The sequence below is a fragment of the Callithrix jacchus genome, chromosome 2 (genome assembly GCF_049354715.1).
Source record: "Callithrix jacchus isolate 240 chromosome 2, calJac240_pri, whole genome shotgun sequence".
Lineage (NCBI taxonomy): Eukaryota > Metazoa > Chordata > Mammalia > Primates > Cebidae > Callithrix > Callithrix jacchus.
The window spans coordinates 2,438,125-2,457,819 of NC_133503.1; the positions used below are offsets into that span (position 1 = coordinate 2,438,125).

At 37.6% G+C, this 19,695-nt stretch overlaps 1 protein-coding gene across 9 annotated transcripts in view; it reads right to left on the reverse strand.

Annotated features, from left to right (window-relative positions):
* The window catches only part of ZNF736 (zinc finger protein 736), a 73,745-nt gene that overhangs the window by 32,199 nt on the left and 21,851 nt on the right, over positions 1–19,695 (reverse strand). For 8 of the 9 annotated variants that reach the window (XM_078353453.1, XM_078353433.1, XM_078353443.1 and 5 more), the window contains 3 exons: positions 14,956–15,082; positions 14,347–14,442; positions 3,286–4,479 (listed from right to left, as the gene is read on the reverse strand). In XM_078353453.1, the coding sequence (XP_078209579.1) occupies positions 3,422–4,479; positions 14,347–14,442; positions 14,956–15,082 (1,281 nt within the window). In that variant the 3' untranslated portion in view covers positions 3,286–3,421. The remainder of the gene's footprint in view (positions 1–3,285; positions 4,480–14,346; positions 14,443–14,955; positions 15,083–19,695) is intronic. The other variant, XM_078353464.1, reaches the window with a different exon arrangement.

Here is a 19,695-nt window from a genome sequence, read left to right on the forward strand (position 1 = left end):
GGCCGTCTGTTAAAGCAAGTCCCCAGTCCTGTTCCTCCTCACTGAAAAGTACTTCCCAACCACGGTCTCTAGCTCCCACCAACGGTGCTCTTTGGTTGATGAAGTCTGGAAACCTCTTTTGGGATATAGTTCCTAGAGGGAAGAGTGAGCTGCCATTTTTGCTGTTTGTGTGACTTAGCTGTTCCAACCTTCTGGCTTTAGAGCATCCAAATAAACTGAAGGTGGACAGCAGTGCTGTCCTTTAAAGATGGGGCTAGACTGCTTTCTTAACTGGGTCCCCAGTTATGTTCTTACGGGTAAGGTACAGGGGTTTCCAGTACCTCCTACAGGTGCTCTCAGGCTGGAAACACGTCTATGCCTCTCTGGGATAGAGCTCCCAAAGAAAAGGGAAGTCTGCCACCGTTGCTGTCTTGCAGCATTCACTGGTGATGACTTTAGGCACTGGAAAATCTGAGGTGACTAGAAACTGCAGTGGAGAACGAGCATACTGCAGCAGCCCTTCAGAAAAGTGGCCAGACTTACATGAGTGTCTGTTCTCATCTATTCTCACTGAGCAGGTTCTCCAGGCCTAGGCCAGTAGCCAATCACTGCCAGAGCTACTGAGCCAGAAGCAACTTAGTGCCTTCCTGGACAGAGCCTCCAGGAGAAACTGAAAATACTTCTGCCACTGCCTCTGTAGAACTGTCCTTGCTACCCTAGACTAATAAAAAATCCAGAACACTAAGTACCTTATTCATACCTCAAGCAAGTTTACCCAAGGAGAGGAGGCCCGTCCATCCTCCATGGATCCCACAAATTACCCACTACTCATTACCGGACAGTGAACCCCTAACTTGACCCAAAGGCAGATCCTCAATCCTGGGCTGACTGCACTGATTGCTGACCTACGTCTCTCTAAGATGCAGCCCCCAGATGACAAGCAAAGAGGTTGGGCAGCAACCAGCTCATATGGTGCCCACAGGGTTTGGTGCAAGAGCATTTGTAGTAAACTGTGACCAGTGATGGCTGTTTCTCTAGGTTCAACTTTGTCCCATAAAAGACTTGAGCCCTAGGGGAACTGCTGGAACTAATTTCTGCAGGATGGTTTTGCAAATCAGAAGAAGCTGGTTCAACTGAGCACTCCTTGTCTGCTGGCCTCTCCCAGGGACCCAGTGTGGCCACAGATGCCTACAGGGCAGTCCCAGGTACCTTGGGAGCCCATACCACAGCATCTTCACTGACGGGGCACGCCTGACCCATGAAGAGCTCCAGCAAGGCAGCCCCTATGACTGCACCAGCCCATGTTTCTTCCCCCTACTGCAGCTTTCTCCAAGACAATGGCACCTCCTCATATTACTTTGCTGGAACATGTTTGCAAAGGAGGTTTGGCTTTGCTTGCCCCATCAGCAAATGGGAACACAGTATGCCCCCGCCACCCACAGCATCTGCCATTATAGATGAAGCTTTGGTGAGCAGAGAGGAAGTCCCACCCCTGCCTTTGTGCTAACACTGTGTGGAGAACAGGGTATCTTCCCACACACTGAACATCACTCCTTCTTGGGGGGCACAAAGAAGGTACCAAAACCTTCACTGGCCAGCATCCTGCCCCCAGCACCTTTAGTGCAATAGCACACAGTTTCCAGCAGGTACCCCAACTCCCCTCCCAGCTGCTTTGCGTCTGCCACTGAGGTGAATGCCCAAAGACAGGCAGAAACCCCATATCCACTAGTGCTCTGCTGCAGCTGTGGTAGATTTGCAGACTCCAAATCTCAAGGAGCCAGAGAATACAGCTGGGGCTCAATACAAGTCCCCCAGAAATAGAGTATACAGCCTCTGAGTTGTGAGCTGAGCACTGGTCCCCCATACCACCACCACCACCACACAAAAAAAAACTCCCAAGAACAAGCCTGTTAGCTGAATCCACCTTATAATACCACAAATACCCAAGACAACCAAACAGGATTTAAAAAACCCCAAACCCCAAAGGTCAGCAACCTCAAACATAATCCTGCAAAGACAAAATCCATGCAAAAATGTTGAAAACACAAAAAACCAGAATGATTTCTTTCATCCAAATGACCAAATTATGTTTCCAGCAAGGCCTAAGAATGACAGAAGTAGAATTCAGAATATGAATAGAAAAAATCTACAATGAGCTACAAAAGTTGCAACCCAATGCAAGGAGGGGAGAAAAAAATTACAGAAACAGACAGAAAAAAACAGCCAGTCTGGAGAAAAATGTGGCCAACCCGATAGAGCTGAAAAATACAACACAAAAACTTTATAATGTAATCACAAGTATTAACAGTAGAATAGGTCAAATAGAGGAAACAATCTCAGAGCTTGAAAACTTACTTTTGAAATAAGACAGACAACAATAGTGAAAAAAAAAAGAGGAATGAATAAAACCTCTTAAAATTATGGGATTGTATAAAGAAACCAAACCTGTCATTAAAGAGAGTGCCTGAAAGCAATGGGGAGAATAAAAACACATTTCAGGATATCATCAGTGAGAACTTCCCCAACCTAGATAGAGAGGCCAACATTCAAATGCAGGAAATGTGGAGAACCCCTAACCCTAACCCACGAGAAGGTCATCCCCAAGTCACATAATCATGAGATTCTCCAAAGTCAAAATGAAAGAAAAAAATATGTTACAGGCAGGTAGAGAGGCCAGGTCACCTCTTAAAGCCCATCGAACAACAAACCTTTCAGCTGAAATCAAGTCCAGCTCAGAATTTCATATCCAGCCAAAGTAAGCTTCACAAGTAAAAAATAAATATGATCCTATTCAGATAAGCAAATGCTGAGGAAATCTGTTACCACAAGACTGGCTTTACAAAAGCTTCTGAAGAAAGCACTAAATGAGAAAAAGACTATCATCAGTCACTACAAAAACACACTCAAGTACACAAACCACTGACAGTATAAGGCAACCATATACACAAATGTGTCAAATAGCCAGGTAAGATCGCAATGACAGAATCAAATCTACACACATGAATACTAACCTTAAATGTAAATGGACTAAATGCCCCAATTAAATAACATAGTAGCAAGCTGAAGAAAGAAGCAAGATCCATGGTTTGCTGTAATTGAGACACCCATCTTAAAAAAGCTCAAAATAAAGGGAAAAAGAAAAATCTGCCAAGCAAATAGAAAGCAGAAAAAAAGGAGGGGTCACAATTCTAGTTTCTGAAAAAACACACTTTAAATCAACATAAATTAGAAAAAGGAAAAAAAAAAAGACAAGGGCATTGCATAATAGTAAAGGGATACATATGCACCCAACACAAAAGCACTCACATTATGAAGCAAGTTCTTAAGAGATCCTCCAAGATGTTAAATGTTCTTCAACAGACTTTACATTTATACTGCATTCATTATTAAATCTCTGATGTTGAACACAAGATAATGACTTGTTAAAGGTTTTTCCACATTTTTAACACTTGGGGAGCTTCTCTCTAGTATGGATTCTCTTATGTCTAATGAGGTGTGAGAACCAGCTCGATGCCTTTCCACATTCTTCACATTTGTAGGGTTTCTCTCCAGTGTGAATTCTCTTATGATTAGTAAGGTCTGAGAAGCACTTAAACGTTTTGCCACATTCTTCACATTTGTAAGGTCTCTCTTCCATATGAATTCTCTTGTGGTTAATAAGCGTTGAGGAGCGGGTAAAGGCTTTGCCACATTCTTCACAGATGTAGGGTTTCTCTCCAGTATGAATTCTCTTATGTTTACTCAGCGCTGAGAACCACTTAAAAGATTTTCCACATTCATTACATTTGTAGGGTTTCTCTCCAGTATGAATAATCTTATGTTTAGCAAGGTCTGAGAACCACCTATAGGATTTGTTACATTCTTCACATTTATAGGGTTTCTCTCCAGTATGAATTCTCTTATGATTAGTGAGGTCTGAGAAGCACTTAAAGCCTTTGCCACATTCTTCACATTTGTAGGGTCTGTCTCCAGTATGATTTCTCTTGTGTTTAATAAGGGTTGAGGAGCAGGTAAAGGTTTTGCCACATTCCTCGCATTTGTAGGGTTTCTCCCCAGTATGAACTCTCTTATGTTCAGTAAGGTTTGAAAACTTTTTAAAGGCTTTGCCACATTCTTCACATTTGTAGCATCTCTCTGCAGTATGAATTCTCTTATTTCTAGTAAAATCTGAGAACAACCTACAGTCCTTGTCACATTCTTCACATCTGTAGTATTTCTCTCTGCTAAAAATGTTCTTATGTTCAGTGAAGATTGAGCACAACTCAAAAGCTTTGCCACATTTCTTATACTGACATGTTTTCCTATGGGTAGTTGGCAAACATTGATGAAGGCCACTATAACTGCTTTTCTGTCCCTTGCAATTACCCACACTTTGATAGTCTTCCTTTAAATGTAAATTATTAAGGTCACAGCTTCTGTATTTTCTCAGAATCACTTTTTGAAATGAATCTTTTATGTCGTGCTCTGGCAATATCTCTGCAGTAAAATGAAAAGAGCCAGCTGGAAAAAAAAATAAAGAACAACAAAATTTCTCCCTCATTAGACTCAGGCACATACACTTTACAAATATAAAATTATACAAAACACATTTATAAGGTGACACAATAAAATACCACGGGTTCTAATTCCTTTACAGACATGTAAACAACAGAAATACCAAAATACCTTTGTGAGACATCTATGAACCAGTTAAGCATTTACAGCACCCCAAATGAGCAAAATGCCAAGAACCATATACAAGTGTAATAAAAATATTTCATATTTACCCACCACAGCCATTCTTCATCCCATGATGACTTTAAATAGACTCCCAACTCCTGTAATCCCCCTCCAAAAATAAATAAAATAATGCCACATGTGTCCATGCTTCTGGCTTTTTGAGATCTTACCAAAGATTAATTCCTATGTTTCATGACAGTGTTGAAAGGAAAAGTGGTATCCTTTAACAGTTTTGGACAGTTGAGACCAAAGGTAAATGACCATTACAAGAGAAGAAACACTTCAGTGTCACAGACAGATAATAGGTACAGCAAGTGACTACAGTACCTCAATAAGAAACATGGGGAATGGCCAGGAGTGGTGGTTCATGCCTGTAATCTCAGTACTTTGGAAGGCTGAGGAGGGCAGATCACCTGAGGTCAGAAGTTTAAGACCAGCCAGATCAACATGGTAAAACCTCATCTCTAATAAAAATACAAAAATTAGCCAGGTATGGTGCCAGGCACCTGTCATCCCAGCTACTCTGGAAGCGGAAGCGGAAGAATTGCTTGAACCTGGGAGGTGGAGGTTGTGCTGAGCCAAGAACACACCATTGCACTCCAGTCTGGGCAGCAAGAATGAAACTCCAAATCAAAAAAAAAAAAAAAAGAAAAGAAAAGAAAAAATAATTTTAAAAAATGGGGAATCTTTTTTAACTAAAAAACACACAAGCCCAGAAAAATCATCCCTAGAACAAGCCTGAGAGACTCCAAGAATCTCTAGTCTATAAAATTGATTATCATATTCCCCAGAGAAGAGCCACTTAAAAATTTTGATATGTGGTTTTTTTATTATACAAATTGCAACCTAAGATTACAACATATACAAAACATCAGGATAATATGGTTCAAAGATAAAAAGGAATATCTAGAAATTAAGAGATGTAAAGATTACCTAAGACAATCTGAATTAAAGTCTAGATCTATTTTTTTAAAAATCCTAAAAAATCAAAATTAACATCTCAATAATGCTCAATGAGTAAAATGGAAATAAAACAAAATGAAATAACGAAAATGAAACAATCAATAAAAGGATAAAAAGCACACACACAAAAAAAATTGTGGAGAAGTACCAAACGAGACTAACATGCACTTCAACATTAGTAAAACCTATAAGAAAATCAAGAAGCTCGGCAAATTTCAACTATGATTAACACAAAGAGATTTCTAACAACAGACAACATAAACAACGTTTTGAAAAGTCACAGACAAGAAGAGAATCTGAAATGCAGAAAGAAAAAAGACATGATGTTATTTATATGCATGTTTCTGCAAGATTACCAGTAAATTTATAAACAAAAATCTTTCAGGCAAGAAGGGAGGAAGATGACATAGTTAAAACACTAAAAAAAAATGTCTAAGCAAGAATGCTATATCCAGCAAAAGTATCCTTCAAGATGAAAATAAAACTATAACATGATCTATATCAAGATCTAACTATGTTATATCTTCAAGAGACTCACTTCAGATCTAATAAAAAAAAATTGACTGAAAATGGCAGCATGAAAAATACACATGCAAGTGGTTAACCAAGTGAGAAGAGGCTTATTAAGTCAAAAGCTGTCATATTTCATACAATTTAAGTCAAACTTCACAAGACACAAGACATTCAATTATAGTAAGAGGGTTCATTCACTGAGAACCTATAAATATATCTGACATTAGTTTTCCTAAACACATAAAGCAAACATTGACAGAATTGAAGCAGAAATAGACAGCAATATAATAATGGAAGGATACATCAATATCCCACTTTCAGTAATAATAAAGCGAGACAGAAAATCAATATAAAAACCGAAAACTTGAATGCCCTATAATTATACCTAACAAATGTATACAGACAGCAGAATACACTTTCTTTCCAACAGGTCATCAAACATTTTCCTAGATGGACTACCTGTGACACTGCAAAACAAGTCTTAACAATTTTAATTAAAATTTTACAAACAATTATGGCCTAAATAGAATGAAACTAGAAATCAGTAAGAAAAGAAAAGCTGAAAAATTAAAAAAATATAAAAATTAAACAACACACTTTTGAGAATGCTCTTTTTCAAGGGTTGGAAGACATAATATTGTGAAGAAGTCCATGCTGCTTATTAAAGTGACCCACACATTCAACACAACCCTTTTCAATTTTAAATTTCCCTTTTCCAAAAATAGAAAAAAATCTGACAAAATTACTTAAGATCTCAAGGGACCATGAAAAGCCTGACAATCTTGACAATCTTTAAGAAGAAAAAAATTGAAAGGATTACACTTAATAATTTCCGAACACAAAACAAACCTACACCAATCAAAGCACTTTGGTACTGTAAAAATGTAAAACATCCAAGTAATAAAACAGCATGCAGCACAGATATAAACTCTTTCATATATGGCCAAGTGAGTTATTTGCACACCATATTGCAGCATTATCCACAAAAGCCAACAGGCAAAAGCAATTTAAACTTTGCTTACCAAATGAATGGATAAATATAATTTAAAATACAAAAAAACTGAATATTAATCACCTTTTTAAAAGCAGGAAATCTAATATTATAAAGAAAAATTTTGAAGACATCATGCTAAATTTAATAAGCCAGCCACACACACAAAAAAATTCTGTAGAAATTTACTTACATGGAATAGCTAATGTAGTTACATCCTTAAAAATAGAATGATGTGTGTTATGGGTCAGACAATGGGAAAAATGAGTAGTGGATTCATTTGTATAGCATATTTCTTTTATAAAAATAATGTTCTAAAGATATGTTGCTAACAATGTCAATATATTTAACAGAGCTGAATTATGTAATTGAAAATATTAAAGATTACAAATTTTGCTATGCTTTTTTTTTTCCAGATGGAGTTTTGCTCTTGTTGCCCAGGCTGGAGTGCAGTGGTGCAATCTTGGCTCACTGCAACTTTCACCTTTCAAGTTCAAGTTATTCTCCTGGCTCAGCCTCTAGGAGTAGCTGGGATTAGAGGTGTGCCCTACCACACCCAGCTAATTGTGTGTTTTTACTAGAGACAGGGTTTTGCCATGTTGATCAGGCTGATCTGGAATTTCTGACCTCAGGTGATCCACCCGCCTCACCCTCCAAAGTGCAGGGATTACAGGTGTGAGCCACCATGTTTGGCCCTTGTATTTTTTAAAATTGAGAATAAAACCATCATTGACTACTAAACGAACAAACAAAAAAAGCAAATATACATGTCTTAAATAGGAATAATATTTACATGGGCAAAAAAACAGGAATAATTATACTGGCAATATGTATAAGACGGATTCATATCTGACTTTCTGTCCAAACATTGTTTTAATGCATACAGAGTTGAATATTGGTATACAAAATTACAATACATAAAAACTAAAAACACAATTAATGTAAAATAGCCTACTCTAAAACATGAGCCACTAAAATAAAAAAATGGTAGAACAAAATTTAACAAAAAAAAATGAACCAAAAATATTGAATCAACATAATGTACACTAAAAAGTACCTGCTTTTTAACTGACTGCACATTTATAAAGAGAACATATTTTGGCATTTTTGTTTAATTTCACCTTTTCCTATATTCAGTGGCTACATGTCTAGCGTTGTTACGTGGCTATATTATGTACTGCTAAGGTTAGGGTACTGCTACCACTACTCAGGTAGAGTGCAGTACCCAACAGGTAGCTTTTTTGGCCTTGTCTCTTTCCTCCCTTCCTCCTCTAGCAGTCTCCAACATCTATTGTTTTCATCTTTATATGCATGTATACCCAATATTTAGCTCTCCCTTTTAAGTAAGAACATGCAGTATTTGGCTGTTTTTGCATTAATTTACTTAAAAAAACATTTTGAGCTGCATCAATGTTGCTACAAATAACAAAATTTTGGGGGTCTGTGTAGTATTTCATAGTGTATAGATATCACATATTCTTTATCCAATCCACCACTGATGGGCAACTAGGTTGATTTCATGTCGTGCTACTGAAGACAATAAAGTTTGAATCACTACCATACAGTGAAAGCGGTAACATTTTATAGAAAATGCATTATAATCATTTAGTAAAGCTTTGATGAGAAAGTATGAAGAAATAAGCATTTAAATAACACTAGACATATTATGTCATTAACATACAACTGCTATTTTTTGCACAAAACGTAAAGGCAATAAGCCAACCTTTGGAAGCAAAGCAAAGCATTACATCACTAAATCATATAAACAACATCAATACTGTACAATATGGTATAAAATAAAATGAACAATTAGAAATAAATTTATATGATCATGTAGACAAGGCTTGAGAAAAGTTGAGAAAAATACTAATAGCTTTTTGTATGCAGTAAACTTAAACATATAAATCAAAGATTTTAATATATGTGATGTGCCTATTAATTCACATTTTACATAACATATACATCTGAGCACATTACCTCAGAACTTATGAAATTACAGGCATAGTTGACATACAGTAAATCAGAAAGAAAAAATACATAGACATAGCCCTAGTAATCTTCATAGTAAAGAAGATAAAATTATTAAAAAAAATAGTTATTAATAAATAGGTAACAATTTGGAATTTATATGCTGGACAGTTCTAAGTAATCTATGGTATTAGTGTTTTTAGCAATTGTGAGGTGAGTAGATAAAATCAACTATTCGACAAGTAGAGGCATTTGTCATATAGCATTTAAATTTCTAAGCTTAGTTCCTACTAAGAAAAAGATACCTTTGAAGTGAAATAGATGTTTAGATTTTCTTGTACTTAATCAGATGCTTTGTGCTCTGATAAAAGTTCTCACTTTCATTTTTTGTATGATCAATTGATTGGAAATTATAAAACAGAAAACATATGACATCTGTCCCTGGTCTCTGTCAAATCTCTTAACCAAATCTCAACGTCTCCCCTAATCCTCTCACAGATGTCTAACATAAGGCACAGATTTTTTTAAAACAGTTTAACATAGTGATCTCCAAAAATTTGCACAAATTTTCCAGATCCCTCAAAGCAATAGAAGAGGAGTTCTATTATTTAGATCCTCACAGAATGAAAGAGTCTGTTTCTCACTGTGAATGCACCAGCAGATTATTAAATGGGTGAAAGACTTAGAAACTCAAAAGCCTAATAAGCATACATCAAAAAATGTTCCTCCATTGACAGTAAGAGAGTTTTCAAGAATCAATTTCATCGGAGAACAGCCTCCCAAATGCACATTTTAAACTCTTGTTTTCTCCTTCACCTTTGGACCTTTCACATGTGTTATCTGCTAAACCATTCATACCTATCTGAGTGTATGGCTATTCTGTCCACTCCTTTCACATTCCAGTAATATTTTCTATGCTGCAGAAGGTAACCAAGTCTAGCTTAAAGACTTACCAACCTTTCTTTCCCTCAACAGCAATTGGGCTAAGTAAAACGCAACCCCTAGTATTCCTCTCAGAAGAGATATAGAACAGTGGGTCTGCTTAAAGTTCTGATATTATAGGAGACTGTCCGATTAATAGAGTCTGTCTCCCTTAATATGGAAATGATGGACTAATGAGAATTACAGTTTGTATCTCCTAGAAAACATAACTGAGAACACATTTGTGAAGCACTGACCAATCCATAGCCGGGCTCATTGCTACAGCCTCTATTTAAGCAAGTCTTTAAATATTAGATTAGATGGCTGTTTTTAGGTTTCCAAATTTTATAAAAGGATCACATGACATTAAAAAAAAGTAAACATACCCCACTTGAAGAAATAAATTTCCAAAACTCAATTCTTAAGAAAAAATCTTTGCATTATTTGACAAAGATGTCAAAATAATACTAAGTATGCTCAATAAAAAATAGAACAAAGAAAAAAAAACCACTAGAAATTGTGGAACAAAAAAAACATGAAAAATTTTGTAGAATCACAACAGAATTAATGACCAGAAACAATAATCAGAAAACTAAAGACATATTATTTATAAATATTGAGTCATGAGAAACAAAAAGAAAAACATCAACATGGCATATGTAACTTATTAGATGCCATTAATGAGAACAATATATTCATGAAAGTAGTCTTTGAAGAAGGCTGCAGAGGAAAAGTCGTAGAGAGGTTATTTGAAGAAAAAAGACTCACTAAGAACTTCCCAAAGTTCAAGGTAATGAATACTGCACAATTTCTACTGTGTTCTTTTTTTTTGTTCTATGTTTATTATTGAGCATACTTAGTATCATTATTTTGACATCTTTGTCAGGTAATGCAATCTGGGAGAAATTTACTTTAAAAATAAAAAAATAAAGAGTTTTCAAATATGAAAATTAAGGGTGGTCGTAATTACCCCTAGAACAGTCCTATAAGAACACTACATGAAGTCCATTATGTTGACAGACATGGTCACTCCCACCTGCAAACCTAGCAACTTGGTAGGCTGAAGCAGAAGAAGAATCATTTTAGGCCAAGAGTTTGAGACCAGCCTGGGTGACATGGTGAGACCCCTTCTCAAAGAAGAGACCTTTATAATAATAATTCTGTTTTTCAGGGAGAGGGTTTTAAAACCTGCTAGAGCTAAAGACTGACTGGAGTCATTTTAAAAGGCAGGCTCTAATTCAGGTGGCAAACTTGAAAACCCTTGGTCCTGGCTACAGACCAAGAAATGGTTCACCTATTTTGACCCCACTTAAAAATTCTGCAGTGACTTCATAACCATCTCAAGCTCCTTCCAGCCATAGCCTAGGAGTGGTTCTGCCCATCCAGAGACCCAGAGAAAGATGCCTAGTTGTGGTTACAGCAGTAGGTCTGCAGACCTTGGCCTTTACTGTGCTCTCTGAAACAGTTCAGATGACTCAGTTTCAGCACTGATAGTCAGTTTGTGGCCAGTTCTGCCAACCTAGGTTCCCACAGAGTGACCTGGGGAAATCCTGCCTCAGTAAGAAACACACTCATCCATAGACCTCATATCAGGCCCACCATATACCAACCCTACTGCAGAACACTGCCCTAGTGCTGGCCCTACAGATCAAAGTCCTAAAGGCAATTCAGTCTGTCCAGAAATGAGAGAGGATTAACAACTACACAGGCTACTGGTAACAAGCTGACTACAGGCAAACTCCACAATAGATCAAGAAGCAACTATGTGACCCACATATAACCCCTCTCCACTGCAAAAGGATTCGGTCAGCTAACTGACCCAAGAGAAGATTTTAACCTGCTGAAATCAGTCTATAAAATTAGAAAATTTAGATTCAATACATGCCTATTAAAATTTTAATAAAATGTTCAAAGTAATAGAAAATGCAATCTTAAGATTTATATGAAATTGCAAGAAACTTTGAATAGCCAAAGCAGTTTTGAGGATTAAAAATAAAGCTAGGGGCATTATACTGCCTGATTTTAAACTACATTTGAAGACTATTGTAATAAAACAAAATTATCTGTGCATAAAAATGCACACCAGTATCAGTGGAGCAGAACAGAGAGCCCAGAAACAAATCCATCCATGTAAGACCAACTAATCTTTGACACCGATAATATACAATGCAGAAAGTACAGTCTCTTCCATGCTTGGGACTGGGAAAACTGAATACCCACAAGTAAATAATAAAATTAACCATTTTTCTTATATTTAAAAATTATATATAAAATGAAGACTCTAAGGTATGACATAAATTCTCAATAATCTTAAAAGAAAACATAGAAACCTTAATATTGGTCTTAAAAATGAATTTGTGGATATGACAGCAAAAGTACAGCAATAAAAGCAAATATAAACAAAGTGTATCAAACTAAAATGCTTCTGCACAACCATGAAAAAAACAGAAGAAGAAAACCCTATCTAGTAAATGATACCAAAAATATATAAGAAACTCATACAAATAAAAGACAACAACTATGATAATAATAATAATAACAAGACTTAAAAATAAGCCAAGGACTAAAGAAACATTTACTAATGAAAACATACAATTGGGCAACGGGTAAATAGAAAGGTGCTCAATGTCACCAAACTGGCAGATGCAAATCAAATTCATAATGAGACTCTATACCTGTGACGATTGCTAGCATCAAAAAGAAGACCTTTAAGAAGTATTGGCAAGAATATATTTAAGAAAAGAAATGCTGTACACCCTTGGTGATGGGTTATTTTTTAGAGACATTATGAAAACCAGTATATAGGTTCCTTTGAGAAATTTTTAATAGTACTACTATACAATTCAGCTATCTCATTTCTGTATATACAATAAACTTACTATCTCAAATACCTACACCTCCATGTTCATGAGGCATTTTTCACAATTGATTAGATATAAAAAAAAATCTAAAGTGTTTGTAAAAACTGACTGCACAAAGAAAACATAGTATATACACAAAATATTATTCAGCCATAATAAATAATAGAACCCTGACATTTCTACAACATGGACCTAGATGACATTATGCTAAGTGAAACATGACAGAAACAGGCAAATACTCTATGATCTTACTTCTATGGAGAATATAGTTAGGTTGGACTCCTAGAAGAAGAGAGTATGGAGGTGAGCACTAGGCCCTAGAGGTGAGAAAAGTGGGATATATTGTTCAAATAGTACAAATTCTCAGTTATAAGACAAGTAAGTTATGGTAACCTAAGGTACAGCTTTATGACTATAGAAAGTAATACTGTTATGTATGCTGAAAATCTACTAAGAGATCTTAATTGTTCTCACTACAAAAAAGGTAAGTATGTAATGTATTTGTTCATTATGTATACACATACAAAATTAATACATCATATATAATATATAGGTATTCAATAATTTGTAAAAAAGTCACATTACTGGGATTGTATATATATGTATTTACATTTTATATATAGACATTTATATATATACTTATGAATGACAGTCACAGTAAGCTTTATACTAAATAATATTACATGATGTCATTTAAAATAAAGTTAAAATTGAGAGTTTAATATGTACTCAGCAAGGTTTTCAGCTCCCCAGTGACACAGTATAGTTAATAAATGTATGAAGTAGATAAATTGAACTATATTACAGTTGAGGAATTTGGCCATATTTACCAACATTTGTTTATATGAAAAGAATAACATTTTGAAGTAACACAATTTTACAGTTTGTTTCATTTACGGAGATGCTTAGCATTTTGATATCTAAATTTCTATAAAATCAAATTTGAAGACTCCACAGAATAGAAAATTATAAACCAGGAAGCATACATCTTTTTGTGGTGTTCCTGGGATTTCTGATCCAAATTGTAATATCACCAAAACTTACACAGACAGTATCCAGAAAGAGAACTTAAAAAATGGTTTAAAATATACAGTTTCTAAAAAATACAGATATTGCTGTTTCCCCCAAAGCAATGGAAAAGCAGTCAAATCACACATTTTCTTTTAAGCCATGAAAAATACTTTCATAATCACTGTAAACTAAAAAAATAAATAAATAAACAGACAAAACAAAACAGAAAACAAAAACCCCACACACTACTAAAGGGGGAGTATAGTGCTTAGAAAATTCACAAGAATAGGACAAAAAAAATGCCCCTATGAAAAAACGAAGGCTTCTCGGAAATGATTTCCGTAGGAGGAAAGCTTCTGGAAGCATGTTACACATTAGGAACCATCGTTTGTGTCATTTGCTTCATTCACTCCCACCTACCTTGGTGTTTGGCTACTGTCTCCTGTTTCTTCAAATTCCAGGGCTCTTCTCTTTGCTCCAGACAGGTAATCAAGTCTGGCTTAAAGATAGCAAGACCTGTTTCATTAGAAAAAAATAACATGACTCTTGCTAGGATAATCCGATGACCAGTCTATTACTGTGCTCAGTAGAGAAGAGAGAACATTATAGAAGGCTGTAGAAAATTAATTCCAATCTACTGTTTCCTAACAGAAACTTTGGAATATTTAGAAAGTATTAAATTGGTGGGTTCTTAGCTCTATTATTCAGTAATACTGAACCAAAAATCAGTTGTGAAAATTGCATTTTTAGGTGTAACGATATTTTACACTACTAAATTTCTGATATTACCACTAATTTAGACTGAGGTATGCAGATGAGTTCAAAAATGGGAAAGATTAATGTTAAGATGAAACATCTTCAAGATTATATTTTCTACCTCAACAGATAGCCAATTTTCTTTCTTTTTTGAAGCAGGATTCTGAAACTCATTTATGCAAAGCAGGACCTCCAAAACAAACAAACAAACAGACAAACATAAAATAAAATATTTAATGTAGAATATGAGTTGTATATCAAAGTTATTCTCACCCAAGGAGACCAGGTTTCTGTAGTTCTCTAACATCACATCCCTATACAAATGCTGCTGAGCAGAGTCCAGGCACTGCCACTCTTCAGGGGAGAATTCTATGGCCACATCCCTGAATGTTAACACTCCCTGAAAAACAAAACATATTTACCAAGTGGCCATAGAATGAATTCTTCACTTGACATCAGGTAAAATGAGAGTAAAGAGAGGTAGTTCTGACTTATATGAGTTACTGCTGTTATCCAATAGGATACTTCCTAGGACAGAAATAATCTGTAATGTATCTTTAACTCTGAGAAAAGATGGCATAAGATCACGAAACCAGTGTATATGCAACATTTTTCTTGATAATACAGTATAAAATAAAGAACATTAACACAGATTATGTACATTTCTTAATGCTGTGTTTACATAATACAGGATAAGTTGTCTATAGTTCCCATATGGAAACTTCATGGTGAGTTAGGATACTTCTCTAACCTTACTGTGTACAGCAACAAACAGGACACCTTAAGACACAGCTTTTGACTCTGAAGATCTACGGTAAAGCCTGAGTCTCCAAATTTCTAAGAAGTTTGCCAGTGATATCTATCATTGCTTCTGGCCCAAGAAGAGTATTTTGTCAAAAATTCAGAAAGTGGTACAGCGTAGGTTTTTAGCTTATTTGACCAGTAAAGAAAGATGAGAGGCTTCATTTTCCAGAGCAAGCTATATGCAAAGAGAAAATAAGAAGAAAGAAGAGCTATCAGATTAAATGTGGCTTAATCTTGTTTTTGCATAACACTTGATCAAACTCCTCAAGGTACCTCTTAATAATAAAGAGGAAAACAACTCTGCAGTGAGAAATATGTCAGAGAGCATATTTACCAAGTAAATAAAATCAACTCTATTAAAAGATATTTGTGTCATGTGCTGATTAACAAAGGATACAACACTACTGTGCTATTATAAACATTAACACAAAAAACGGTCAACTTAATCTGAGTCTTGTCATAAAGAAACATCAGTTTCATATCCCTTGAAACCACCACACCCACAGGCAGAAGGACCTAGAACTGCAGATAAAGACTGCCTTTGTGTGTCCTTTATCATAGGAGAGGTTCACAACCAGTAAACTCCTATATAAAAACCAAAATTTGAGTTTCTCCTTTCCAACATTCAGTTGCCCTTCTCTGCCATAGATGCCAGCAATTTCTACTGCAGCAGTGGGAATATGGGAGGCACTGATCTGCCCCTACCAAACCCAAGCAGAGCAGTCTCTATGATCTTCATCATTTGGAACTAAAGCTAAACTCACCTCTTGTAAATGTATATGAAAGCAGTCATGGTTAAGCCTGGGCTCACGTTAGCCTCACATGTGGCACTTAATTCAAACAACATAGCTGCAGAGGGGGAAGTGGAGCCAGATGACTAAATAGCACCCTCCAGCAACCAACCCCCAGATAAAACCAAATAGAATGACTATCCAACCAAAACTCTGGGAAGTGATTACAGTACCAAGTTTTAGCATCACATCAAGAGGCACTAAAGAGGGTAAAAAAGAAAGCTGTTACCTGCCAACAGCACCCCTCCTCCATTCCCTGAAGTGCAGCTTGGCAGAGAGAGAATCTGTGTGCTTACAGAAGGGAGAGTGCAGTGATTTTGAGACTATGCAGTAAAACTCAGTGCTGTCTGTCATAGCAGAAAGCAACACGGGGCAGAGTTCAGCTAGTGCCCACAGGGGGAGCACTCAGGCTAGCTTAGTTGAGAGAAAGTGTCCATTTCAGTGGTCAAAACCTGAGTTTCATGTAGCCCCACCACCATGGCTAAAGTACTCTGGGGATCTAAATAAACTTGAAAGGCAGTCTAAGCCACTGGGACTGCAATTCCTGGGGCTTTGCTAAGCTCAGAGTCAGAAAGCTTGAAGTGCATGTGACTTTGTGAGATGCCAACTGGGATGGCCAAGAGAGTGCATGCATCCCCCTGACCCCAGGCACAGGCAGTGTGGTTCACAGCTCCAAAAGAAAATATTTCTTTCTACTTGAAGAGAGGGGAGAGAAGAGTAAAGACTCTGTCCTGCAACTTGGATATCATCTCAGCCACAGTAGAACAGAGCACCAGAGTAAGTGCTGAGGCCCCCATTCTAGGGCTTAGTTCTTAGACATAGCCTGGGCCAGAAGAGAACATGCTGCCTTGAAGGGAAGATATCAGCTCTGGCAGGATTCAACACCTGCTGACTAAAAGGCCCTTGGGCCTGGAATAAACATCAGCAGTAACCAGATAGTACTTGCTGCAGCCCTTGTGGGCTAAGACCCAGTGCAGTGGAATCCAAGCTGTGGCAGCCATGTGGGGAGACTCCTGCTTGAGGAAGAGAGGGAAGAGTACAGGGGACTTTGTCTGGAAGCCTCATTACCAGCTCAGCCACAGTGGGGTAGCAGTAACAAGATGGCACCTGAGGTCCCTGATTTCAGGCCTTGGCTCCTGGATGACATTTCTGGAACCATCCTGGGCCAGAGAAGAACCCACTGCCCTGATGCAAAAGCAGCAGACCTGGCAGAGTTCACCACACGCTGACCGAAGATCCTCGGGTCTTCAGGGGATAGCAGCAGTAGCCTGGCAATACTTGCTGTGGGCTCTCGGTGGTGATGGCAATGGAGAGTGGCTTCTTATGCTTGAGAAAAGAGTAGAAAGGATGTCTCATAGCCTCAGTGTCAGCTAAGCCACAGCAGAATAGGGCACCAAGTAGACTCCCAAGGTGACCTATTCTGTTCTTGCTACCCAATGACATGTTCTTGCTACCAAATTGCATTTTGCTACCCCCAGCCCAGGGTGGGTAACAGAGCTTACTGCCCTGAAGGAAAGGACATGACGCTGGCTGCATTCATCGCCTCCTGACTGAAGAGACTTGGGTCTTGAACGAACATCAGCAGTAGCTACGTGGTGTCACTGTGGAGCTTATGTGAGACCTACTCCTGTGCTGGCTTTGGGCCTGACTTAGTATAGTCCTAGTGATGGTGGCCACGGGGGTACTGGTGTTACACCAGCCCCGGTTCCAGACAGCTCAGCATGGAGAGAGAAAGAGATTCCATTTACTTGGCAGAAAGTTAAAAAAAAAAGAAAGAAAGAAAGAAAAGAAAAGGAGTCTGCCTGGTAACCTAACCCAGAGACACTCTTGGATCTTACCAAGACCAGCAAAGTGGTACCTCTACAAGCCTGCAAGTATCAGAGTGCTATTCAGGTTGGGGTGTCCCCTAATGCAGCTGTGACTGCAATGTCCAAAGACTTAGATTACAACACTCAATTCCCTTTGAATACCTGGAAAGCCTTTCTAAGAAGAACAGGTATTAAACAGCCCAGAATGCAAAGACTAAAATAAATACCTAACTCATTAATGCCCAGACATCAATGAACATCCACAAAATTGAGACTATTCAGGGAAACACAACCTCATCAAATGAACTAAATAAGGCACTAGTGTGCAAATCCTGAGTGACAGAGATACATAACCTTTCAAAAAAGCTCAGCAAAATTCAAAATAACAACAACAACAAAAGAAATTCACAATCTAATCCAATAAACAAATTTTGAAGAGCCGCAGCTCGGGATCTCGTCTTCACTTCTGTGTGCTGTTCTCCTAGACGCCCACCTTGTGTGGCCCTGTGACCTGAAGATATTGGAGATCCACAGCTAAGATGCCAGGATCCCCTGGAAGCCTAGAAATTGAACCATTAACATTTAGGGATGTGGCCATAGAATTATCTCTGAAGGAATGGCAGTGCCTGGACACTGCACAGCAGAATGCATAATATAGGCATGTGATGTTAGAAAACTACAGAAACCTGGCCCTCCTGGGTATTGCTGTCTCTAAGCCATACCTGATCACCTGGCTAGAGAAAGCAAAAGAGCCCTGGAAGATGAAGCGATAGGAGATGGTGGATGAACCCCCAGGCAGACAAGCAACCTCATCAAGCAGCTCCCTGACACCACAGCCAGGTAAATCCACAAAGATGGGAAAAAAACAGCACAAAAAAGATGAAACCATCAAAGACCAGAAAACCTCTTCTCCTTCAAGGCATCACAACTCAACAACACAGAATCACAACTTGACCGAGGAGTGCGACAAATTGACAGAAACAGGCTTCAGAAGGTGGCTAATAAAAAACATTCCTGAGCTAAAGGAACATGTTCTAACTCAATGCAAAGAAACCAAAAACCCTGAAAAAAGGTTAGACAAAATGCTAATTGGAATAACCAGCATAGAGAAGAACATAAACAACTTGATGGAGTTGAAAAACACAGCACAAGAACTACATGAAGCAAACACAAGTTTTAATACCCAGATCGATCAAGGAGAAGAAAGGATATCAGAGATTGAAGATCAACTCAATGAAATAAAAATGAAAGAAAAAATGCTAAGGGTAGTCAGAGAGAAAGGCCAGGTCACCCACAGAGGGAAGCCAATCAGACTCACAGCAGAAACCCTACAAGCCAGAAGAGAGTGGGGGCCAATATTCAACATCCTTAGAGAAAAGAACTTTCAACCCAGAATCTCATATCCAGCCAAACTAAGCTTTGAAAGTGAAGGAGAAATAAAATCCTTTATGGACAAGCAATTACTGAGAGATTTCGTCACCACCAGACCTGCCCTACAAGAGCTCCTGAAAGAAACACTAAGCATGCAAAGGAACGAGTACCAGTCACTGCAAAAGCAAACCAGTTGACAAATACCAAAAATGCAATGAAGAAAATGAGGCAACTAATGG